The 26,671-nt window shown below is 39.4% G+C and overlaps 2 protein-coding genes across 6 annotated transcripts in view; one reads left to right on the top strand and one right to left on the bottom strand.

Moving 5' to 3' along the window:
• LOC107695299 (IQ motif and SEC7 domain-containing protein 2-like) overlaps positions 1-10,463 on the top strand; it is an 80,263-nt gene extending 69,800 nt beyond the window's left edge. For 3 of the 4 annotated variants that reach the window (XM_016495153.1, XM_016495155.1, XM_016495154.1), the window contains 10 exons: positions 1,159-1,320; positions 1,493-1,615; positions 2,037-2,203; positions 2,324-2,463; positions 2,641-2,766; positions 5,292-5,391; positions 5,962-6,123; positions 6,314-6,505; positions 7,583-7,632; positions 8,745-10,463. In XM_016495153.1, the coding sequence (XP_016350639.1) occupies positions 1,159-1,320; positions 1,493-1,615; positions 2,037-2,203; positions 2,324-2,463; positions 2,641-2,766; positions 5,292-5,391; positions 5,962-6,123; positions 6,314-6,505; positions 7,583-7,632; positions 8,745-9,953 (2,431 nt within the window). In that variant the 3' untranslated portion in view covers positions 9,954-10,463. The remainder of the gene's footprint in view (positions 1-1,158; positions 1,321-1,492; positions 1,616-2,036; positions 2,204-2,323; positions 2,464-2,640; positions 2,767-5,291; positions 5,392-5,961; positions 6,124-6,313; positions 6,506-7,582; positions 7,633-8,744) is intronic. The other variant, XM_016495157.1, reaches the window with a different exon arrangement.
• Positions 10,464-14,713: 4,250 nt separating this feature from the next.
• LOC107695297 (PDZ domain-containing protein 4-like) overlaps positions 14,714-26,671 on the bottom strand; it is a 15,156-nt gene continuing 3,198 nt past the window's right edge. The window contains exons 2-9 of one of the 2 annotated variants that reach the window (XM_016495152.1): positions 21,644-21,682; positions 20,643-20,932; positions 20,424-20,520; positions 19,758-19,856; positions 19,583-19,645; positions 19,106-19,207; positions 16,818-16,851; positions 14,714-16,763 (exon numbers count right to left, since the gene is read on the bottom strand). In XM_016495152.1, coding sequence (XP_016350638.1) covers positions 14,920-16,763; positions 16,818-16,851; positions 19,106-19,207; positions 19,583-19,645; positions 19,758-19,856; positions 20,424-20,520; positions 20,643-20,932; positions 21,644-21,682 — 2,568 coding nt within the window. In that variant the 3' untranslated portion in view covers positions 14,714-14,919. Of the gene's footprint in view, positions 16,852-19,105; positions 19,208-19,582; positions 19,646-19,757; positions 19,857-20,423; positions 20,521-20,642; positions 20,933-21,643; positions 21,683-26,671 lie in introns of both variants that reach the window. The other variant, XM_016495151.1, reaches the window with a different exon arrangement.

Raw genomic sequence — 26,671 nt, 5'->3', positions numbered from 1 at the left:
TGCGCGCCGTCTGAAGCGCGTCTCTCTCTGTGTGTGCACGTGTGCGGCAGAACTGAAGAGACGCTGTGCGAGATGCGGCTTGTGGGCGCGCTTCAGGGGTGAGTCAGACAGCAAGACGAGACGGCAAAGAGTTGTTTTCTGCAACTTATTGCACTCAACACTTTTTAAAGTCAAGCGATTCTCTGCTATATGCGTCGAACTAAAACTTTGACCTTCTGCAACATTTTGATTTAAGTAGCCTATTATTAAAATGATTCAGATGTCGCACGCCCTTGCGATATGCATATATCGCATTTGCGATATTTAGATAATTTCGATATATCGTGCAGCCCTACTTTTAACAGTGAACAAATTAAGCCAAAATCAAAAATAAAACTAAAATTCTATTAATCGCACAGCCCTAGTCATTAAATCATCTTTGAGAACAAGGGGGGCCCATGGTGGTTTGGAAGCCCTATGCAACTTGCGTACTTTGCGTATAAGGATGACCATCACTGAATATGTCTCTTATAAATTCATATAAACATTAACCGTAAATCTTGATTTTAGAAAAGTGTATGGATCTATTTATTGACTAATCTATCTACAGATATCTCCTCCATATGGTTTATCAGACCTGCCGTATTGAATTTTTACATCTTAATATTGAGGAGAGGACAACCCCAGGGTGATTTCTCTGAACCTCTTTTCTGACTTAATAGCTGTGTTAAAGATCACAGACAATTTATGGTAGTACAGTTTTATTTTAACACATTGCTCCTATTATAAATCATGGAAATTGATAATGAAAAGTAACTGCAACATTTTATGATGCAAGATTGATATGTTATACATCTTTTAGCACCTTGGGAACTTTTAGCAGGGTGCTTTAGATTCTGATGAGGAAATGGAACCATAAGCAATCAAGTGGAAGATCAAATGGCGGAGATCAATAAAAGACCACGCGATCAAACCAAAGACAGATTTGAACCTAAATCTGTTTGGATACAAAAAAAATCTGATTAAATTTTTGCTCAAGTGTCTATACATCTGTCTACTCTAAGGCTGTTGTTGCTATGTCTTATTTGTCTTTATTTCAGTTGATTATAGTTTTACTGGAATGAATCATATCCTATTTGTTTTATCCTCACTCTCCGTCTTTCTCTCTCCGTCTTCTAGGAAACCAGAGAAGGGGATCCAGTATTTGATAGAGAGGGGTTTTGTCTCAGACACTCCTGTGGGCATTGCACGTTTCATCCTGGAGAGGAAAGGCCTGAGTAGACAGATGATCGGGGAGTTTCTGGGAAACCGTCAGAAACAGTTCAACAAGGATGTGTTGGAGTTAGTAATGATGTTTTTCCTGTCTTCCAACCCCAGACTGTAGCAAAGCATCCATATGCTGTTCACACCAGCCTGGGGGCAAAAAAACAGAAACCAGACACAGGCTAAAAAATCAACAAAAACATGTTGGCAGAAGAATTTAGCGATCTTTCTTTTTGTTTTTCTTTCTCAGCTGTGTGTTGGATGAGATGGATTTCTCGGGCATGGATCTGGATGACGCCCTGAGGAAGTTTCAGGCTCAGATTAAGGTTCAGGGGGAAGCCCAGAAGGTGGAGAGACTGGTAGAGGCCTTCAGGTAGCCTTTGCTTTCATCTCACCCTTTGCTCTTTTCTCTGCATTTCATATTTCAGGGCTCCAGGCTCATTCTTCCCACTGTGTTTTTTCCCCCACAAGAATACCAGCATGTTCACCTTCTCTGGTTTAAGAAGCGGTCTTTTAGTTGACTCGCTTGAAACCCATCCATCGTTTCCTCAATATGCGCGTCATTTTGCTGCGCGCAGCTTCGCGCTCGTGCTGACGCGGCGAGTATACTCTCTAAGCGCTGTTTCATTATGCTTTCAATTTCGTTTGCCGTTTGATGTTTCTCATATGCAACAGAAATTGCAGCGTTTATGAGTTGACCAATGTGGTGGTCGCGCCAGTGCAACCACACACAAAATTTAGTCGCACAGGCAGAAAAAGTTCCACAGGAGTATGAACTTCTTTCTTTCTCACAGTCAGAGATACTGCGTGTGCAACCCTGCACTTGTCCGCCAGTTTCAGAACCCAGACACTATCTTCATCCTGGCATTTGCCATCATCCTTCTCAACACAGACATGTACAGCCCCAACGTCAAAGCTGAGAGGAAGATGAAGCTGGAGGATTTTATCAAGAACCTTAGAGGTAATCCAATCCAATATACCTTCAGCTAAATCAGATTGATTTTTGGTTTCCAACTGAAGACAGTACAGCAGTTTTCACCATCTGTATCTTGCTCGTTCTCCCCCTCATTTTCATTGGCAGGAGTGGATAATGGACAGGATATTCCCAGGGATATGTTAGTGGGCATCTACCAGCGCATTCAGAAATGGGAACTCAGGACAAATGATGACCATGTGTCTCAAGTGCAGGCTGTGGAGAGGGTCATCGTGGGCAAGAAACCTGTGAGTCAAACCATGTGTTTCACTCATGCATGTTATACTTGTGGTTGAAACTCCATATTGTTGTTCAGCTTGTAGTAAAAAGGTAATTTGATCTCTAGTTTGTTTATTTGTGTGGTTTAGTGTGAAACAAACCAAGCTGTATTTTAATATGTTGTGTGTGTGCGTGTGCGTGTGCAGGTGCTTTCTTTGCCACATCGCAGGCTAGTGTGCTGTTGTCAGCTGTATGAAGTCCCTGACCCCAATCGACCCCAGCGGAGTGGAGTTCACCAGCGCGAGGTCTTCCTCTTTAATGACCTGCTAGTGGTGAGTCTTCACTTAGCGCATATTTGCCTAATTACTGTCAGAAGATATAGTAGAAGAAAAATACTCACTTGGGTTTAGAGTCATGTGCACTTACAATAATTATATAATAGTACAATATTTGCATTGATTAATGTATACAAGATGTATAGGCCTACTGTTTTCATCAAAAAATTCAAGAACATTTAGCCTATATGATATAACTGTATTCGGAGTTACATTGTACAATTTCAGACTTATAACTGTATATTTAGATTTAAATTTTTTTATATTTAAAATTACAACTTTATCTTCTGGATTTATAAATATATATTTAGATTTAATGTAATTGTTTCATATACAGTATTTACATATTAGGGGTGTGCCACATCATACCGTCCACGATAATACCGGTATAAATTTATTAAAAAAAAGTGTCATATCGCGATATCAATGACATAGCGACGTGATGATGTATGGCGCATTTACATTCCCTGGTGCGCACAACAGCACAAACCCAATAGGTGTGTTCGACTTGAAGCAGCGCTGCGCAGACTGATCGGTGTATAACATCTTTTTTGAAAAGAATCGGAACCGTGAGCAATTTCTAAGTTTCGGTTCCAAAAATGGTTCTGGTGCGACACGTGACCAAGCGTTGTGAGCAGCCTTGCGCCCGCGTTTCCCATAAAGGGTGTCACAAACCATATAACAGAAACGCTGCCTGCCTCTTTAATTACTGAGCACATTGTTTCCCATGACGCGCACTCCACAGACGTGCCGCGTCTTTTAACTGCCGAACACATCGTTTTCCGCGACTATACGCGCACTCTTTGATAACTGTGCACGTTGTTTTGTCTGACTGTTCATGTACCAGCAGCGCGCAGCTCCTGCCGCCACTAAATTACATTATATTTGTCCCATATTGTTATTAATATACATACTGACTTCAACTTGGACCACTAAATAAATAGACTGCTATTGTTATGTAAGTATGAGGGTTAGATTATTTAGTGTACAGGTAATTTCAAGACTGATAAAGTGACAGAAAATATTTATTTTCATGCATTTTAAATGTTTAAAAATGTGGAAACCACTCATTGCATCACACCATCTCCTGACTGCATTATTATTTGTAAAATAGGGGCTTTATGGAGTGTGTGTATACATGGTTATAAGTATAACAGTTAATATTTCATTAATTTAGGGAAATGAAGAAGTGTCTTAGCCCTCAAGGGACTATTTGGCCAACCGGCTTATTCCTGCTTGAAAAGCAAAATGTTATTGATAGTGTAAAAAACATCAACTTTGAAGCACATGTGATTGATGGACTAGCATTACTCAACATTACTTACTACCTTCCAGCAACACTACATTCAATGAAGGTAAAATAGTAAAAAAAAATAAAAATAGTTGATTTAAATGGAACCGGAATCAGAACCGGATTCATTAGGCAAAACTGGAACAGGAATCGAAACCGGAAAATTTCTAACGATACCCAACCCTAATGGCATCAAAGTATCACGAGAGCGGTTCTAGAGCATATTTTAGCGCATAGTCTTACCGTCAAAAATAGGCGAGATGCCTATCTTTAGCAAAGCGGCGCACTTCTGAAACGTGCCGCAGCGCGGCTGGTGTAAACACAATTATTGTGTTTAGAGACTAGCTCTGATGGCCGCGTCGGAGCCACAACACGCCGCAGACCGCACGCCGCAGTGTAAATAAAGGGTAAGTCACTCTCGTGGAATTTTGATGTCATACCAATTGTCATACCAATTTTGAAGCATTGGTCTGCTTCAAGTCGAACACACAGCTGCTGCTGCCACCTTATGACAATAGATTTACACTTCGAATTAGGTAGTCTGTCATCGATGACAGTAGCTCATTGGAAAAGGATGGAAAATGCCCTTCATTTTGTTTGCACTAATAAATGCTGCAGCCTGCCAGCTGCAATCACCAATAAAACGTTAACCAATAAAAATGTATCGTCATTAATATCGTTATCGCAAATATTCTTGAAATATCGTGATATAATTTTGAGGCTATATCGCCCACCCCTAATACATATAAAATATCTCTACAGGTAATTCATTAGTCACAATCAAGCAATTTTTGGTCCTCGCTGCAGCCAAAATGACAAAAATAACATATTCTTTATACATACATATTAGATATTTATTCATAGAACTACTGCAACTACTACTAATAATAACAATTGTTGAAGACATAAAGAACGAGAAGGTGTCAAAACTTAAACACCTATTTGTACATATTATTTATTCTTTCATTAATTTAGAATAATAGGAAAGTCATCAAAACTATTAAATAGCACAAATGGAAGTACGGAAATAATGCAGTGGCCAAAACAAGTTAAACAAATCAAATCTTATATTTTAGTTTGTTCAAAATTGCCAGTCTTGGCCTAGAGTACATCTATTTAGACACAAGGGGGGAAAAAAGTCATATGTATCTAAGCAATTTTGTGTTAAGGGTATGTGTATGTATAATGATGAAACTACACAGCCTAACATCCCTTATGTTCCCGACTTCAGGTAACAAAGATCTTTCAGAAGAAGAAGACATCTGTGACGTACAGTTTCAGACAGTCTTTTCCCCTGGTGGAGATGCAGGTTCATATGTTCCAGAACTCCTGTAAGTATATTCATCCCTCCATCTGTCTGACCATCTGTCCCTCCTTCTTTATTTATACTATCACTCCATTCCAGCTCGTTTACACACTCTGCTCTCATCCACTCCATCACTTCATCTCATCTCCGTGCTCTCTCGTTACCCTTTCCTTGCTTTCATGTAGGTGGTGTTTTGGTTTCTTAGCAGCATATGAAGGAGAAAAAGAAGTCTATCTGAAAAATCCTCACCCTCTATTGTGGCTGTGCTGTTATTTTGGAACGTCTGTGGAATGTCTGTTTTCTATTTATCTTAATCAGTGTTTGTTTTGCACTTGTTTTCCACTAAAAAAATATCTATATTTAAAAGAAAATAAATTAGCTTGAAGAATTATTCCACATGGTTAAGACCATATATTTTGAATGAAATATATCTTTCCTACACATTGACATGCTGAAGTACAGTACTTGTGTGTATCTGTGGATTTTGTCAGAATGAAAGATCTATAACTAATTACATGAGACACAGCACATCCCTCTTTTTCTGGGTCTCTCTCTAATTGACTGCATTTACCCTCTCTCTGTCCCTCTCTCTCAGACTATCCTCACGGTATCAGATTGACATCAGCGATGCCCGGCAGTGAGCGTAAGGTCCTGATTGTGTTCAATGCGCCAAGCCAGCAGGACCGAACGCGCTTCACCAGCGACCTGCGTGAGAGCATCGCTGAGGTTCAAGATATGGAGAAATACCGTGTAGGGTGTAAGAAATCCTTTAATGTGACCTGTTGTTTCACACATGACAGATCAAAAGCATGAAGTTCCTTTCCTGTTTGCAAGCTGAAATTTCTGAAATTTGCTGTGTATCTGATTAATTATTAATTAGGGTTATTGTTCATTATGGTAATAGTCCGTTTTTGCCAGCATTAACCCCTGGTCTCTCTTCTCCATAGCTGAGTTAGAGAAGCAGAAAGGTGTGATGCGTCCAGGGCTCCTGAGCGGAGATGGTGGCGGGGTTGGCGGAATAAAGACTGAGGCTGTGAACGGCACTCTGGGTAGGCCCAGTCTGGATGACACGTACACAGCAGGGGAGGGGCTTAAACGAACAGCACTTAGCTCCTCACTGAGAGACCTCTCTGAGACAGGTACAACACACATTCACACAAAAAAAACTCCCTTCTATTTAAACTACAGCTGTCAGTTTTATGTGTTCATTTAATGGAATTATAGCATAATAGTGCAGTAAGTATTAGCACATTTTAATTATGGATGCTTTATGAATTTCTGTGGACTGTAGGCAGCTGACAGACCTATGTTGTAAAACAAACAATTTGATTTCTTAAGCCACTTTTTTCTATTCCTTGCTTTTTCTTGTTTGCCACAGTGTAATGTCTTTTTAGTTTCACTCAAATATGGACATTAATTAATTGGATTAATTACAAATAAATTAGTGTATATTATTTGTATAAACTATTGATAGCCCTAATTTAAATTTGTTTTTGGCTTCTCTCTATTGGGAGAAATATTTATAATTCCACCATAGTTTGATCATGAAAGGCGTCCTGTGAGTGCTGAAGCTGAACTATAGAAGTGCTGAACTTCTATAACCAAGTACAGTTTGACAGACACTGCCCTCTAATGGCACATTATGTCCTTGCGTTAGGCTTTTTAAACAAGTGTCTGGAATAGCATGCTCATAATTTTTTGCAATGATAAGTATGTACACTGTCACAGTATGCAAAATTTCTGTATGCATATAATGTACAGATGATACATTTTTTAAGATGTGCGGTATATAATGGAGCAGACTCCGCAAAATACTGTATCCAACAATACAATGATCTTGACTTTGACCTTCTAAGTAATATCTGCCAAATGTTTTTTTCTTACTCAGTGTTTGATGGGGTTGCCAAGTGCTAACATATTTTTACACAAATTATATAAAAATACAAAATAGCCATTTTATAGAGGATAACTCGCAGAATTAAATGTAATGTGGTCATGTGACAACCACTACTGTTTTAAATGCCTTCTAAACACAGCCAATATCAAGTTCAGTGATGTGAAGTTGAGTTTTGTCAGGAGACATTTATGTACACAATTTGTAGATATTTGTTAATTGAAAATGGATCATCCAGGGCCAAACACCCAGTACTGATATTTTAGAAGATGTTTTCTATATGACCTTTGACCCTAACCTTGCTGTGCTTGGTTGGATACAGGAAAGCGAGGCCGTAGAAACAGCGTTGGCTCTTTGGATAGTACTATAGAAGTAAGTCAGGCAGATCTGCTAACAGCTTGTAATCATAATAAAATTAAATTATCTTGTGTTTCAGGTTTCTTAAATGCATGAGACCTCTGTGTTTAAAAACATTGGCTTTGCATGAATTTTTGATTGTTGTGATGCAGTTCAGCATGTTTTAATCCGTATTGTGTAAAAAACTTAATTGGTGTTTGCTTTGCATGCAGCATTTCTAATATGTTATGCCTGGTGCAGTTGCTTATGACTAATGCATTGCTCTGGTAAATTAATGGCCCCAATCAGTGTCTGAGAGCTGCTTCAGTTTTAGAGGTTTAGATGCATGTTTAAATACATGTAAAATGAGTGAGATTCTATAATGAGGAAGCTTTACTTTGTTATCTGACTGATTTTGTGGCTTGTGAAAGTGACACTGTCATTTCTAACTTTGGTAAGTTGTTTGAGTCTGTTTGTATTTAATGCTGAAAAGCTTTTTGGGTTGTCACTGAGCAGGATATGTGAGTACGGTGATGTTTCACGTCTTGTGTGCTTGTACTTTTAAGTATCAATATCAATTGTTGCTCTGTTTTGTTGTTGTTGTTTTTTTAGATGTGCCATTACAAAAATTCTGGCTGATACCAATAAGCTGATAATTATTTTCATGTTATAACCATTTGCTGATAAATGGAAATCATTCAAATGTATTAATATAGTACAGAAATTAAAAGTACACATTAGAAATAAAATATATTAATTTCAAAATTCTGCAAGAGAATTCAGTCATTACATTAACATTTAACAGTAAATTATTGGTGTTTTTAAATATTATCTTGTAAATCATATTGTTTTTACACTGTACTTTGTAAATTCACTTGTTTTAGTGTTTTATTTTTCTCTTTTTGTAAATTAGAATTTTTTTTTTATAGAATTTTAATAGAGAGCCAATCGGTTATTGCATGAAAATCATTATCTCTTATAACGAATTTTAATATTGGTGTGTTCTTGAGAAGTAACATGCATTATTTATTTGAAAAAAGTATCTGGGGAATACCTGTCACTTGTAACTCATAAGTTCTAAGACTGGCCATCTACTCAGATTTCCAGTGTAATGACTGTCTGGCTTTGTGTGTTTGTGCACACTGTAGGGATCCATCATTAACAGTCCTCAGCCGCATCAACGCTTGCCCATAGGGGGCGCCGTTCCCGGCTGCTATGGGCTGGAAGACTACCGGCCTCACCGCCCCGTCCTGAGCCCCGGAGTAGGGGTGGGGGGTGGGTCGGGGCAACTTCACAACGCCGTAGGCAATATGGGGGGAGTCCCTGGCATCAGCAATCGAGGTGGGGGTCCGGGGAGCAGTTCTGGAGGGAGCAATTCCGGTTCCTTCCTGGGCTCCCTGTTTGGGAGCAAGCGTGCCAAACCCCCTGCTCCCCTTCCTCCCCCCGGGCCACATTACCCAGCCCCCGTGCCACCTCCTACTACAGGAGGGCCGCCACCTCCGTCCCCCTCCGCCCTCAGCCAGTCAGACCCCAGTGGGCCATCCAAGATCCAGGCCCTTCATGCTCAGTACTGTCACAACAACTTTGGCCAGCCTCCACCCCTCTACCACCATCATCATCAGTACCACATGCAGGCCGTCGCCCCTGGCCATCCGCCCGCTATCCATCATACCCTACAACGAGGGTCCCTCCCACGGCGCGGGCCGCCCGCTCCTTCACACGCCCAGTTCCAGCAGCAACTATCCCATCATGCTATGCAGCAAGGCCGCTACGGCAATATGGCCTGCACCCCTCCGCCTCTGTCCCCACATTCGCCCAATTCCCCCATCGCCCCTTTCACCTTTTACCACATGCATCCCAATCCCATACGCCACGTACGGGTGCCCGGTCCTACCGGCAAGCTTCCTCTCACCCTGTCTCACTCTCAGCCCCACCCTCACGCCCACTCCCACGTTCACTCTCATACCCACAGCCATCCAGTACACGCCCACAGCCCACACCCCTTACTGGATCACTCCGCCCATCAAACTCACTTCGTTTTTTCGCCGCCCCCTCAGGCGCCATCCGCCATCACCGCCCGCTACATACCCCAGGGCGTCGCCCACTACATCCCACAGTATCCACCCCTCTCCTCCATTCCACCTCCTCCACCACATTCCCCGTTACCTCCTCCTTCATCCCCACATACCCCCCTGACCCCTCTTACCCCGCTCTCCCCGCTTGCCCCGCAGCTCCCAGGACACATGGGGCTGCATTTGGGTGGCCCAGGGGGTGGAGGAGGAGGTGGAGCCAGCAACAGCAGCACGGTCGGCAGCTCCAAATCCAAACCTATCAACCGCATCAGCACGGTGGTGTAAGGGTGAGCCGCGGCAGAGGGCGCAGGGTCCCAACGCGGAGGAGCCGGAGCCCAGGCAAGCGGAAGCACACCATACTCAGACTCTGTTACTTCCATATGCGCTTCCCTCACGTGTAGGGCGGGAATCCTGGCCGGCTACATGCTCATTGCTAGCCTGAATGGCATCTTGCTGTTGGCCGCCATTCAAAACAAAGGCTGTGTAACAGCATCAAATCTCCGACTGAAGATCTAAGAAGCCTAATGGAGACAGTGGTGAAGCAAATGAAGTGTATTTTAAGAGTTCGAGTTGAAATTGACATGCATGGCTGCCAAAGGAAAAGGTTACAGGGAGAAAGGGGGTGCCAATTTAAGTCGGACTGATGATCTGGAGTTTAAGAGACCAAGTTTGACTGTACAGAAGACGACAATGGTGAACTCTTTAAACACTCAACATGGAGACAAAACTGGACAGATGAGTGCAAAATATAAAAGAAACTGAACTTTCATTTATAGTCTTTTCAGTTTTCATGCGTCTCAGCAATATCGTGCATATTCATTACCGTGATATATCGCATTACCGAATACCCGCACAAGTCTAGTCTCAGATGACAATCATTTCAGGGTCAGTCAGAAAATGTTTGCTTGATTCATTTCTCAAAATTGACAAATGTATTCCTCAGCACATAAGAAGGGCCAGCATGCACTTGGGGGGATGCCAAACACTATGTTTTAATCATTTTAAAAGAGACTTTTATTTTACCCTGTGAGTGAAAGGACAGGATGGGAACTGCTGAGAAAACTTGCATCACTACACAGTAAAAAACAAACAAACATTATTTTGAAACCATTTGAAGAATGTTTTGTTTTTTGTCTTGAAGAGGCTGGGCATCCGGGTTGCAATAAGTCAGCCATAACAGTAAAAAAACACTTTTTTGAAGACCTCAGTGAAGTCAAGATGTCATTTGCGCCAAACAGAATGTGTAGAAAGAGATTTTAAATTGTTTGGTAGATATTTTGTTCTTTTGTTTTGTTGCTATTATATAAGACAATTAAGCATACTAACCTAAATGCAACGTACACAAAAGTGTCATGACTAATGGCAACCAATAATGAGGACATGGATCTGTTTATTTCCTGCCACCTGTTACCTCAGCATCTCTCTTTCCCTTTTAGCGTCACCATTTCACTATTATTTTCATTACTACTTAAACAGTCTCACCTGACCAATGAAACATTTATATTTGGCAATTCATCATTACATAACCTTAGTGCCTACTGTAAAGGTTTGTCATTGGTGGTTTGAGATCAGTGTTATATTTTCTTTGGATGGCCTGTTGAAGGAGCGGGGTGTTTGCATAGAGTGTCATTGAAATTTTGAAGTAAAATCTGTACTTATGGGCTTGGTTTTGTACAGCTTCGATGGTCAAAATGTGTTACAGATATCATAAATATTTAGAAGTAACTGAATTTGAAAAAGAACGTCTGGATATGGGTAATTGTAATGGGTGACTTTATTACTATTATGATGTCAAATACTACTGATATAATTCTTGCTATTTTTGGTGTAAAAGCTACTAATATAATACATGGATATGTTTTAGCAGAATGCCGTGCTGAGTGTTTTCTAAGAGCTTTTTTTTTTAGACAGACCAACAGGCTAGGGTTTTTGTGTGTGTGTGTACAATTAATGTTTAGCAACCTAATTGGACTGCTAATTTCAAGTAAATGTTTTGCTGCAAGTTTGTAAAACTATATCCACATAAAAGCTGTATGATCCGTGTAAAACTCGTTGCCAGAAGCCATACATACTTGAGCAACTCACTCGTTTAATATTGTAAATTTACGCTGAGTTGTATGTCCAATGTCAGTGCCCTCTTTTTTTTTTATATATATGAAAGTGTGTTTAGGGAACTTACATTCACACACACGCACACACTCATTCACACTGAGAAGCTGTAAAAGCATCTTTAAATGTGAAGATCTTTTTGCTAAAAGTTTCTGGTTTTGCACATACACAAGTTAACCCTTTGACGCGTATTTTAAAATAACGGTCGCCTAAAAAAAACTCACGCTGGGGGCTCAGCTAGAATATTTTAAACTCACGTGCGAAAGGGTTAAAGATCATCAGTGCCTAGTATCCAAAGCTCCAATACCATCTACGTCCCTCCAAACAGCCCCTCTATCTTTCCTTACTTCTCCCCTAGACAACCAAAATGGGCCATTCTCTCTCCATTAAGCAGAATCATTCACAGTATTACATTAGTGATGTGTTAGTGTTGAGGAGTTATTTTTATACTTATAAAATTTTAAATTTTTTTGAATGTCCTACAAAACATTTTAAATAAGAATATTAATCTCTGCTGCTAGTCCCAGTCATTTATTTTTATTATTTTCTTTGCCTATTTAAATAAAATAAAAAGTCAAACTATAATACTGTTTATTCAGGTAATGGATTCCAGTACTTCAAATCCGCTAGCATTACCCATAACCAGAAACCTTAAGGCCCTTGTAGACAAACAGGAACTCCTTGCCCCTGTTCATAATCTGTGGCGTGATCTGAATTTAGAGGGCCATTCACTACATTTCACATTTTTTTCCTATGGGCAGTATTGCTTCTCTCTAACGCTTTGCTCTTGTGCTTGTATTAAAAGTCCTGAAAGCTGGGGCATGCTGAGCTCAAATGCAAATAAAGCAGAGATGTATGATGTTAAAAAATATCCAGTAGTTTTTGAGAAGTGTGTTCTGGTTTATGGACACGCTAATGTCTTGCGCCACCGTGCCCCGTGTTGCATGTCTGCACTTAGCTGAATGATGCTGTATAAACCTGAATGTATATATTAGTTGATATACATATGCCATATTTACTCTGCACTGGACTGGGGAATCAATATCTGGCTGGGAATGGGAACTTGAACCATTGTTTACATTTTAAGGACCTGGGGGTGGGGCTTGGAACAAATTGTAATTGTAAAATTGTATCAGTACGTGTGTAAGAGCAGTTCCTATATTTAAAATTAATTGTATGAAGTTTTATTTGTATATATGTATGAGGTTTCAATGCAGAATTAATTCAGAGAAATTATGTGATAATTTATTGCTCTCATTCTATAAAACATGTTCTTGCTGTTGGAAAGTTGTTTTTTTATATATATATATATATATATATATTTCTGAGTGACTATTTGTCTGTGTGTTACTCTATTTTTGTGTGTGTACAGTATGAATGTGTGTGTTGTGTGCATCCAAGTCTGAAATCAGGGTGTTGACAGATTTATATTAAGCATACAAAATTGTTTTATTTGTCTAAAATGTTATATTTTATACGGTCTCAGTAATGCATTGAAATAACCACTCAAGAACTAATGCACATTACACATTGTATAATTAGGACTACTGATATCAATCAACAGGTACCATATGAGTATAACTGTAGATTTCTACATTTTTATCGAACACCAAGACAGAAATGGCAAATGATGCTGGATAAAGTCCTCTGGTCACATACATTTGTATACTTAGAAATGGAAGTTCTCCACTAAAGTTCATTGTGTATTTCTGGCATGTACAGTATAGTCAAAATCATAGTTAAAATCATGCAAAATTAGTTGAGCTGAACAAGTGGCTCTCATCACCAAACTGGTCAAAACTCTTAAGGCCATTTTCTACAAAATCTTCAAACTGTTTTGAACACTTACAAATATGTTAACAAATTCGTATATCATTAATTGATTCATGAATAAGAATATCCCCTCATTTTTAGCTCCTTTGCTACACTTGTGTGAACCACTTCAGGTTAAATGTTCCTAATAACAGTATATTCAAATGTACAATCTATTTTCATTTTGAAGCTGGTTAGATTTCATAGGGATCCAGTGTGTGTTTGTGCTTCCCCTTTTGCTGGTGATTAGTATGTGTCCGCACTAGGCCTCATAGGCTTGTGAAAGTCTCTCCGTGATGACTTAGGGTGTTATGGAAAATAATTACCATACATTCGAAGGTAAAAAGCACAATGTGGCTTAAATTGTGCTTTTGTCGTATTTGGGTCATAATGAACAGTATAGAAGAATAGTGTAATCAGATCATCACAAACAAGCAGTATAAATGTTCAGCACCACATCTCTGTAGGAAAGTTTAACATGATTGTGTCTGCACAGGTTACGCACTTATATGATGTTGTAGTCAGAGCAGTAAATTGTACAAAAATCTTATTGTTATTCCATCCCCCCATTATTCTCCATGAAAATTCAAGAGTTAAGAAATTGAATCATTGTTTGTCTTTTGTGCAGCTGTGAGGAAGTTACCGATTGCATTTCATTTGTCCAATATGTTTGCTTGCAACGAGCAGATTTTGACTAAGACCTGTCTGCCTGTACAGTTTGTGGTGTATGCGTTGTGCTTATCTGTGTACGTTCAGTCAACATTCATAATCTTCTGAGTGTCTTTGTCACTCAGCCATGCGCTGTTTTCAGTTTAAAGTTAAACAGAAATCCTCAAAAGCAGACGTTTGACCTCAGAGGAGTGATCATGTCTATTGAGAAGCAATACAATGTGACATTCATTAATCAAGAAAATCAAGTTTTTCCACAAACTTTAAAGTACTGCCACCCATAAATATTTACTTGATGTTTTTGTTTTTTTATTTGTTTTCCTAAAAAATCTTTGAAAGGTATGTTTACTTAAGAAGCAACACTAAGACTTGAGAGAAGTAATATATTTTATATTGGTCCGAGTATAATCAATTTAAAAACAACAGATAAGTATCTATGAAAACAAGTCTTATCTAGTGTTGCTTCTCAAGTAAGTTTGTCTGGTTTGGGACTTTCAGATATTTTAACTTCAAGTGCTCGTTACAAATAGGATTTGTTGAAATTAAATTAGAGAGGGCGATAGTTGCTAGACGTTGCTTAGCCATATTATTAATGTGGCTTGACGCTTGAAACTGTTGAGAACTATAAAATAGATTCTCTTCCTGTTGTCCTTCCACACCATCAGACTGTGGTAACAGACAGAAGAGGATTATACACCTTTGTCCCATCTGGAGAGCGAGAGCCATGTGCCAGTAGCTCTTGGATGGTGATCCAGTTGTCCAGTATGCGTCGGTTGCGTTTCTTGGAGCTCTTTTTCTGACTGAGCTCCAGGATTGAGGCTGGGTTCTGCCCTGACTCCGACTGGCTTTCCTTGCCCATGTCCAGACCGTGTTCTCTCATATATTCCAAGCGACTCTGCATCATAAACTCTCTGCGTCTGCGCTGTTCGCGGGCCCGCAGCAGATGTTGCTTACGCTCTTCTTTGCTCCAGTAGCGACCCATCTTCATTTCGCTCACTGCGTCATCATCAGTCGTCATTCCACTACGCTCCTCACGGATCTTCATAGCTCGGGCTTTCAAGAGCCGGTCTCGGACGGGACGTTTGGCCACATAGCGGGTCCCATCGCTTCTTATCTTCACCTTCCACTCCATGCGTGGTGACGCAGGGGGAAGTGGCAATGGTAAGGCCAGAGAAAGCTTCACTGGGCTGGGTCGAGGCAACGACCCCAAGGTGGCATTCCCATGGCCCTCAGGGTCACTGCCGCCCATTGGTGCCTCACTTTCTCCTTCCACAGCTCTATCCAAAGGTCCAGAACTCTCAGAAAGTGATGATCCCAGATGCATGCAACTCTGGTAGCGCTCTGGAGTGAAGCAGTTGGAATGACGGCGTCGAGTGAAGTAAGGACTTGACTCAGCACTGCGACCACCATTCCTGTTATGGCTGCTCACCCTAGAATTTCCACCTTGTGTCACCCCTTCGGGCATGCGACGGATGGTTCCTTCTCTTGTGAGTGAGCAGAATTTCTGGTTCATAGGGGTGTTAGTCTGAAACTTCTTGTAGCTGCTTGGTGAATATGAACTGTTGAGGCTTGCTCGTCCTCTTTCACTCCAGGTTGGTCGGTCCCTGTGTCTACTCGGTAGAGGGCTTGTGGACTCATCTAGCTGAGAAACTGGAAGTCGATGCTCACTCACCATAGGTGTGCTCCTGCAGCTCTCTCCCCCGGTGTTGTAAGCACTGGTGCTGTCCTTGTCCGACCGTTCCTTCTCTGGAAGTTCGTTGATGTCAGACAGTTCGTGCAGTGGAGACCCCTGAGGTTCTGCAGACACCCTGCCAGATGTTTCTTCCTCCATCAGCCAGGCTTTTAAACAGAGTTCTCTTAACTGCTGCATCTTCTGTGCCCGTAGAATGTTCCGGCACTTGAACTCAAGGTGCCTCACTTCCTCTTCCAAAAGCGCCATCTCATGTGGAGTCAGGTTCTCATTACTGTTCTCATCCAGAGTCTCCTCCCTATTCTCAGCTTCCACTTGTGTCTCTCCTTCTTTCTGCTGCTCTTCTTGAACCTGCTGCACTTTCTTCATCCTCTTCTCATACCGACACTTGATTTCCAGAAGCTGCTTGTACCTCTCACATTCCTCCTCTGTCAGGCCCGGCATTATCATCCCACTGACGGGATCATGAAGGTACCCACCACCCACACTTCCACAGTCCAGTGAGTCTGTGCTAAGGTGAAGCTCTCGGAGGGGGAACAGCGGCGATGGCATGTCGTTCCCTCCTCCGCCGCTCCTGCCGGGCCTGAACTTGCGCAAGCTGCCAGGCGTGTTGGTGGCATTTGTGTTGGAGGCGCTGGTCTGTTCATCGCCCAGAAGGATGTCATGCTCAGAGGATTCTTCGTTCTTTGTGCTCTCATCTGTTCGGCCCACACCACTGTCAAGCTCTTGACTGTTGCTGAGGGTTGCTATGCTGAGCATGGGTGTCTCCTCAGGAATGCCTCCTTGGGGTCTCTGTTGGCGGAAATGATACAGGCCTGACAGATGGGAAGTATTAAGGCTGTCCACATTCATCCCTACAGGTAACTCACAGTCAATCTCCTCTGGGTCCAAATGAGTGTCCGTCTAGGTGAAAGGCACAAAGGAAGGGAAGGGAAAAAGAAAGTAAGAGGGAAGCGTTAGAGGTTGAACATCTATTGTCATAAAAGTAAATACATGCAGTAATGCGTTTCAACACTAGATGGCAATATAGACATTTGTTTAAATGTGTGCAACATGTTTGGTTGTAAAGCAAGAATTGTGAGGCCTATTATTAAACCACAAGGTTTGAGGTCTAGTATTTTCATACATACACACAGGCGTATATATATATATATATATATATATATATATATGTGTGTGTGTGTGTGTGTGTGTGTGTGTGTGCGCGTTTATACAATTAAATGTAGGCGTATATATATATATATATATATATATATATGTGTGTGTGTGTGTGTGTGTGTGTGCGCGTTTATACAATTAAATGTATCTATAGCTGGCATTTTGAACAACATATTATGAGATATTTTTCACATTGAATGTATATAGTATACATAGTACGTAAGATATATTACATGATCATTGAGACCAATTCAAAATAAAACTATTTTATTGTGAGATACTTTATAACAAAGTGGCACTATTACTCATATTACTGTTCATTTGTTCATTTTAATTTGTGACAATTGTTATGTCTTGCTACAAATCAAGATTTATTGATGAATACAGATTCATTTAATTATTTACTTGTTTTCCCTGAATATCTTTGTCTATAGTTGCAAGCCAATAATCAGTTGCAATTATCACTTGATTATAAATGAGACTTTTATTAAGAGCAACACAGGTTGTTTTAATGGTCTGCCTGTGACATTTCTTAAGCATATTTGTCTCTCATTCCTTCCTCTTGATTTAGTCAACCTGTAATCTCTTTCTGTAAGTCAACAACCCCTTCCTGTTTCTCTATCTGTCTCTCTTTCTGTATCCATCTCTTCCTCTCTTGGTCTGACAGCTCCACTTGTTTCTGGTCTTCAGTTCTTCATTAATCATTTTGTGTTGCTGAGAGGGTGATTGTAGATGAGAATGAGAGGTACAAAATGGCCCCCTTTTTGTTCTGATCTTGTTAGTGCTGAGCGTTGGCTGAAATGAGCTCCCTGTTTTATTCATTAGCTGACGGCTGTGCTCATGATGGATGATTTTTGCCGGCTGCACACAATAACCAACAGCCGTTTTTTCAATATCACCACTGGCTCCCCAGAAATTGCAGAAAAATTGACAGTTACAAAGTCAGAAATTCAGAACACCATATATACAGCTCTGAAATAGGTTCTCATTTAGAACAGTTTATAATTGTGTGGTGCAAGAGTAAAAATGCTGTTAAATTTGTATTAAATAAAACAATACATTTGCTTGCACAGACAACTTTAAGATTTACTTCAGATTTATTGCTTCTGCTGGTGTTATTCTCATTTATAAGTCACTTTGGATGAAAACATCTGCTAAACAAATAAATATAAATGCAGAAGTAAAATTCCAGCACTGGTTAAAGTTTTAAATTATATTTGCACAAAGTGCATTAGCATAGTCTCATCAGATGGATTAGTTTATGTCCTTGGAAAAAAAGCATGATAGCCTTCCTTCCTATAGTGTACCTTGCTTCTACCTCTTCATTTGCCCTCTCTCTCACATACCTTCCATCAATTCCTTCAATTACTTCTCCTATGTGCATGTCTTTCTAATGGAGCACTTTTCCATTCCATTCTGTAAAGCAGCTTTGTTCCCTCTCACTCTTCATCTCCTTGTGGAATAGTGTTAATGGAACTGACACAAATCCTTGACACCCATCACTAAGAGTGATCACATGATTGAGACATTGAGTGATGTGAGACTTCTTCTGTTTCCCTTCCTTCAGCAAAATAAGCCATTAATTTTAGGATATGCTGTCGTTGGGGACAGAGTGGGTCCATTAACTTTGCATGTGCCTCAAAAAGCCTATTTTTGTGTGTATGTGTGCACTTGAATCATGCTTGTATGTGTGTGTTTAGAAAACCATTTAATTGCTCTGAGGATGTGAGATTTGGGGGGATGATTTAATGGTTCATGCATGGTTCGTTTTAGTGTCCACTTTGTCTACAAGGTTTCTCCTAAAGTTTCTCCTAAAAAGAGACAGTATATGGTGTAATGAGAAGCAGCAATTTGCTCCATTTTACTGTCTAGGACAAATAATTGATATATAAAAGACTTTTCTTTCTATTTTGTTAGCATGTACTCTCATAAAAGTATGTATTTATCCTCTTTATTCTAATGTGATCCTATCTCTTTCACATGTGTTATATTTATTTACCTCTATCTCTGGTCTGGCCAGCAGTAATGAGAAGTTGGTGCTGTCCTCACGGGTCAGGATGGCCACCGCTTCTTCTCGGTTCTGAACTTCCATCCCATTTATCTAATGTGGGACAGACAGAGACTTCATTCACAGCTACGTTCAAACACAAAAAGGTCCGCTTTTTTACCAAAACAACATAACATCAAAACATTAGCGGCTGAGTCCTTGATACTGAATGTGTCAGTGCCACATCAGAAACCAGAATAAATGAAGAACTTGTCGAGACAAAGGCAACATGACACATTGTCTTTGCTGTTCTGTAATTATTCTCTAGAGTAATTGTGTGGGCTGTCACACCAATTATCTGTTTATAGACTGATTGTCTCTAAAAACACTTGACCGCCCAGATGAACGTAATGACATGATGATGTCAGTTCATTAGTGATTGTTGTTGATGTCATTTGACTCTAGCAGCACATCTGAGCAAAAACATACCTGTAATATCCTGTCCCCCTTCCTGATTCTTCCATCTTTTGCTGCTATGCTGTTTGGATTCACCTAAGAACAGGGTTGAAATATCAGCTGGATAACTTGAATATCTCAGCTAAATACTTAGCAATGTTTGTGTTGAGCACTAAAATATAACATTCAGCCTCATGTGGCCACCCACTTCCCCAACATAGATGCCTTGGTCTTCCTCATCATCTGTCCGGTAACAGACTGTTAGCCCCAGTTTATCCTGCTGACTCGACTTATACAGCTCCACCTCCTGAAAAGACAGAGAGGAAAAGCTGCTTATAGGGTAGAGATTAAACTCTCTGCTTTAAAGATGCACCAGGACAGAAAGCCAGCTAGAGCAAATTTATGAGATATTGTAGGTTGTGATAATGTGTTTGGGTTACTGGTCTTGCATCAACCCATCTAGTCCCATTTTTTCCCCTTAGAGTGCATGTGTTTTACTAGTAGAAAGAACAATGAAACATACAGCATGACTTTTTTTTTTTTTTTTTTTTTTAATAAAAGGTTAGTGAAAGTATGTGCTTTATTCCTGGTCATACTTGTAATCAACCAGTTATCTATTTAAAATGAGCTTGTTTGCATTTTATTTGGATTTGTGTGAGCCAGGACAATTTTATTAATAAGTTTACCTTTTAATATTATATTATATTATATATCAACCAATCTGTATTTGACATCTGTATTCAAAATAATTGTATTATTATTATTATTACACTACCCAGGTTTAAAAAAAATAATAAAATCAATGGGATTTAATTTGTTCAAAATAGTGGTTTACTTGTATGTAAAAGGCTATTATGATTTCTTGTTTTCCCACCTCATATTCCAGCTCTTCTTGTTGATTCACCTCATGGTTGGCAACATTGAAGTAGTCACTATAGTTTGTATCACTATATTCCTGCCCCAAAGAACCACTGTGAAAAGACATATGTTTCTTCAGTAGGTTTTCAGTGCATGTAACATTTGTCCACCTCACAGACATACACAGACAGTAATAAGAACTGATCAAGAGGCAGAGGACAGTGAAGACGCTCACAGGTCATTCAGCAGGTATGGCTCCACCAGCTGTGCGAGGGGAGGAGAGTTTGGGGGCATGGGTGATCCACTGCTCGGGTAAGACCCTCTGTCCCCATTCAGAAAGTTCTGGAAGCTGATGTCGGTCTGGGTGCCGTTGTCCACACAGTCTGTGATAGCCATGAGCCGAGCCGTGCCAGCAGCTGTACCCAATCTCCTCCTGTGACCCTTACGTACCACCTGAAGCAGGAGAGGATCATGAGGCTGCCCATCTTTGTCCTGGGACAGGTGAGATGTTCTTCTGCCTTTGAGCTGCAGACAGTGAAAAGAGAAAGAAATAATGTAGGCCCTTGTACGTCCATTTAAAAAATAATGCACTGATTGGTTGTTTATTCTGACACCTCTGAAAATGCTGAAGCAGCACTATTGAGAGAATGAAGTGGGGAAAGAGGGAGACATGGATAAGAAAAAATGACAGAAGGAGAGAGAGGGAAGATAAATGCACAAATAAGCAAAACTCAAGGAAGGGTGTATTTCTGCTCCTCCTTAAGGAGAAGTAACATTGCAAAGCAGCAAAAATGGCTAGTGCAAGGCAAGCATGAGCTCTCCATCATCCAATCACAAACAAAGAAATAAAAAGACAAGAAACTGCAAATAGAAACTGATTTTATAGAAGAGTCTTCTGCTTTGCCAATCAAAAGTCTGGGATTGGTAAGATTTTTTTTATATATATATACCGTATATATAAATTTTAAAAAGTCTCTTATGTTCACCAAAACATTTATTTAATTAAAGATACAGTAAAAATATTATTACAATTTAAAATAACTTTTCTATTTTAATATATTAAGTGTAATTTATTCTTGTGATGGCAAACCTGAATTTTCAGCAGGCATTCATTCTTCTGTCACATGATTCTTCAGAAATCATTCTAATATGCTGATTTGATTTGAATTACTTTTGAATAGTAAGGTATAGACGTATGACAAGTCAAACTTCAGATCTGAGTGGTATATGTCTTACCTTTACTTCTGCATCAATGGGGCGCAGAGTGTTTCCCTTCTGTGGAGAAAAACAGAAGAACCAGATTAAAAAGTGTTAAAACTGACAGCTTTGAAAAGAAAAAACAGCAGCTGTGTACTGCAGTGTTGTACTGATTGCTAGTTAATTTTGATTAAGGTTGATATTAATCTTTATAACAGTAAATGTTTGAGCAGTCTCTGTTTATTGCACATCGCTGCTTCTTGGTACTATGACAAAGCTACAAAACCTGAAAAGTAGTGTTTATGTTTCAGAATTATTTTGGTTTAAACTGTTTAATGTCTTGAGTGTATTCAGTGCAATCTTCCGCTTTCAATTTCTCACAATTTTTTTTTTTACTTACCACTCACTTGTCAACACTGTCATATACAAAAATGTATCAAGTATTTGTTACTGACAAATCTAGATATAGGTTAATGGAGCTGACAATCATGGTTATGACAAAAAAAATACTAGCACAATTACCCGAAATCGAAAAATGGGATCTATAATTTTAGATTAATGTCAAATCTATAAAACACACCAGAATAGTTAAATATAAGTAAAATTGTAAGATGTTTTATCCCATGTCTCAATAATCAGTGACATATAAAATGATACCATGCACTACATATGCTGTTGTGGATGCTGGTTAATGACTTTTAGTCTGTTGGTTTATTTATTGTTGGTATAACTGACAGATATCTGACAGTGCAGATTTGAATTTGTACATTGGGACAGTTCATCCAATGACAGGCCTTGGGGAGGGACAGATGAGAGGTGATTTAACCCTCAAGAATGCAACCCACAATCAATACAAGGTAAATACTACTAAAAGTACTTTTGACAACCCTCTCTCTCTCTCTCTCTCTCTCTCTTTCATCCTTCTCAAAGCAGTCAAGCTACAAATAGCTGACCCTTAGAGACCAGGTCTCACCTCAAATCCTTATGCTGCTTGACTGAAAGTCTTTCGATGTCTAAAAGAGGTGAAACCTATTTATTTTTCATTGTGTTTGGCTCATTATTGATCCTGTCAGTGGCTTTGATTAAATGGACTGTTTGCACACGGGACTCAGTTGATGGTGCAACAGTGATATTGGCAAACATGGACTTCTCAAGCAGAAAAGATTTTCTAAATGTTCCCTGTCTCATATAGAAAATGCTTATTAATGTATGATTCTCTCAATGTATTAGTAGTTATGATTTGTCTACATGAGATCATGGGGGAAATTACAAGCAGTTTTACATTGGAAAGCAGCGTGTCGATAATTTCAAAACATTTGTTTTAGAGGAACAACAGAGAGTGTCGAATGGACTGTGATAGAATTTCTTCTGCATGATTAAGTGGCCTACAGAACTCAGTGGGTGATTGTGCTTATCAGTTCAATACCAGGAGACAGCAATTACATCTCTTTAACTCGTGATACACCTCTATTGACCTTCACCCTGTACATTTGCCCCAGTGGAATGCAAGTTAAATATAGCATTGCTAATGAAGGAGCTTCTGAAGGTGCTCACAGATACCGCAATGCACATCCACACCCCAACGATCCCCATCATCTCACTGCGGGATACCTGCATTAACTCAGAGTCTGTGATCTACCAAACACGCCGCATTGATTATGGCACTTTCCAAGACATGCAGCTGGAAGCATAAAAAAAAGTCAATTTTGTTTTGTTGTCTTTTAGTAAAAGGAAATGTTTATCCTTCAGAAAATGTTCATCTAGCTAGTATGGGAACAAATGCTGTTTTTTGGGTTGTTGATAAGCTTTAAAAGTTTTTAGTTTGATACCCAATGCAAGTCACAATATAACGGAAATAGAAAGAAGTCTTTTTTTTTCCATATTGTGACGCATATCAGAAACAGATTATTGAAAAAGAAAGAAATGTAAAGCAGGGACCTGGTTTTTGATTGACTGGAGGCAGATCTGAAACCGATTGTAAGAAAGGGGCAGGGTTAAATTAGACTAAATTATTGAAGTCCAGCATACATAAAGAGAAGTCTGTCATTTCACGGTGAGATTGATTTTTGACATTTTGATTAAGAATTATGTGCTAAAAAAATTTTTTTTTTAATTAAGCAAATTAAGTTCAATAAGACGCATTTAAAAAAGAGATTGGATGAATTTCCATTTCATGCCAACAATCATTTTAGCTAATGTTTTGAAGTAGACCTTGTAAACTGTTACAAAACAAAATTTGTTGAATAATGTTTGTTTCAATAAATTTGGTAAATTCAGAGACAGATTTCATCAATACTACAATTTGTGTACAATTTAAAATGTAATGTCACTTTCCTTGAATGATGTCAGTTCCTGGATGTCACAATATAATGAAATGTTTGTTTTTTAATAGGAATTTTATCAATCATACTGTATGTAATAGTTTCCATTTGCAAGCAAATACCTTTTTATTGCTTTTTGTGTTAAGTGCCTTATTTGTTAGACATTTTATCTGCTTATTGCATCTGTAACTGCTTTAATGCATCTACTTTGCCACCTCTGAGTATTAACTCTGGTGTATATTATTGCAGAAGTATGAGCTTTTTATTGGAGTGACAGGTTGTTTGTTGTTACATTTCCACTGACAGCCTGCTACGACTGCTAATTATAATACAGAAACAGAGGGCTGTTTCTCACTATATTCTCCTCCAAATAATTATTCTGATTATGGCTCTTTTTTCGACTTTCATTTTGAAATTAGCTTGCTTCTCTCAATCATCTTGACCCAGTTAAACAAAGAGTTAGAAATGCTAAACGTCTTCACAAAGGTTCTAAGCACTGCAGTAAACTAGGTCAGCTCAGTTTGAGGTTCTAAATTGTGCCTTTTACATTGTTCCCAAACTCTATTTCCGTCCTCCCTCCCTCTTTCCATCACCTTTTTCATTTAATCTTGCTTTTGATTAGAGTTTAGAGGAGGGAAACTCTCTCTCTCTCTCTCCCCGCCCTGGACTGAACCTTAACCTCCATTAATCCAGAGTCTTGAGCAGTGATATATGTATGTTCAGGATGGGGCGATAGCAATTTTTGCTCCTACTAGTGCTGGCCACCAGGGCAGGGCAAGGGTTGTGCTGGAAACCAAAGAATTATTTAACTAAAGGTTACTTGTGCCCGAAATGTCAGTCTGGATTTGTTTTACTTTCTTCTTTTTCCCCCCATTCTTGGAGCAGGTGAAGGGTGGAGCGTTTTATCTTTTTTCCTTTCATGTTGCTGCGTGTTTGGAGAGACCTCCTGCAGCGTGGAGGGCACACGAGTAGATTTTGTTTATTTACATCAGTGTTTTTTTTCAAACGCCTGATTTAGTGCGCTCGACTATGTGTGTGCGAGTCTTCGCCATCATTATTGCATCTACATGCGTTGCAGTGAGAACGCATATAAGTCTTGCTTAATGATCTCAGTTGCCTTAGCAACGGCATCCCATAGAGACAAATTTGACATGGTATGTTAGGTAGAGGCAGGAAGACTGAGAGAGCGAGAGGGTAACTCATCAGGCATGTCGGGGGGGATGTTTTAGGCGGGATTACAAAAGGCAAAGCGTCTGCTAAAAGGCTCATTTTGGAGCGACTCAACATGCACAGGATTTTTGCTAAGGTGCTTTTTAGCATGTTGCTGCTAGGTGGTTGGTTACTTAAAAGAAAAAAGAAAAAAGCCCACCAATAAGTCTCCATAATATTCCGATCCCTAGATATGGCTCTGGTCCCTCCTTCAGTGTAAGCCTGAGGGATTTTTCACCAGTTTCATTGTCGCCAGGCAGAAAATCATAAATCCAATGGCTTACCTACCGTTCAAAAGTTAGGATTTAGTATGATTTTTTAAAAGAAATTAATCATATTATTAATGCATAAAATTGATTAAAAGTGACAGTAAAAACATTGTTACAGAAGATTTATATTATAAATAAGTGCTTTTGAAATTTGTATCATGGTTTCCATGAATACAACAGCACAACTTTTTTCAACACTGATAATATTAAGAAATTTTTCTTGAGTACCAAATCAGCATATTAGAATGATTTCTGATTGATCATGTGACACTGAAGACGAGTGATGGCTGCTGAAAATTCAGCTTTGCTGTCGCAGATATTTTAAAATATATTAAAACAGAAATTGTTATATTATTTCACAATATAACTGTTTTTACTGTATTTTTTATTAAATAAATGCAGCTTTGGTGAGCATAAGGGACTTTTTAAAAGCATTTAAAATGTATAGATAGATAGTGGGGTGAGAATAAATGATAGCAAAATTCTCATTTTTGGGGGAACATACTTTTAAGTGTGAACAATTTCAGTCTGAAAGCCATGAAGGATAAAAGGAAAAAGTAAAGACGTAATGCCTCATGGTGATGTCACCCACAGCTTGTCATGACTCTCATGGTGATATCGTTTTGCATCACATTCTAAAGCGCATTAAATATGCTTCACTATTCCTTTGCAGTAAATCCAGGGGGCTTCCAGTGTTGGTGCGGCTGATTTGGCAGGGGGTTTATGGTGTCTTCCAGCTCTCTCCACTAATAAGTGTGCAGCATTTAAAACAGGCTCACACAGAGAGGACTCTGTCATTGCATAAGAAACTGGTTAAGGAGTAAAACCCTCTGTGAAGAGCCTCAGGCAGTGGAGGATACGGCGGAGAGAAGAGCTGGAAATTGAAGTGAGATTGAAGAGATCAAGTGGGAGATCCTCTCGGTATTAGAAAAAGCTCGACCTATCCTGGCATGACATTGCGGTCTGGCGGAGAAAGCAAATTGCTCTCTGAACAAAACTTTAAAGTGGCAAACTCAAGCTGTGGAGAGGATTTTAGTCAAGTAGAATTTAAATGTTACAGGTGAAGGAACTGAGAGGAAGCAATGCATTTGAAATGGGTTGCAATTTTGGTCGTTTTCAGGGGGACTTTTTCATTTTCGTTTATTACTATTTTCATTTTCTTTTTTAGAAGGAGACACTGCTGTTATGTAGTACCATAGTTATGAATCAGGGTTATTTTAGTTAAATAAAACATACTAAAATCATATATATATATATATATATATATA

Source organism: Sinocyclocheilus anshuiensis, unplaced genomic scaffold, assembly GCF_001515605.1.
Source record: "Sinocyclocheilus anshuiensis isolate Anshui unplaced genomic scaffold, SAMN03320099.WGS_v1.1 scaffold122, whole genome shotgun sequence".
NCBI lineage: Eukaryota > Metazoa > Chordata > Actinopteri > Cypriniformes > Cyprinidae > Sinocyclocheilus > Sinocyclocheilus anshuiensis.
Note: the sequence above shows the minus strand (reverse complement) of the source record. Positions and strands in the feature narration are given on the sequence as shown.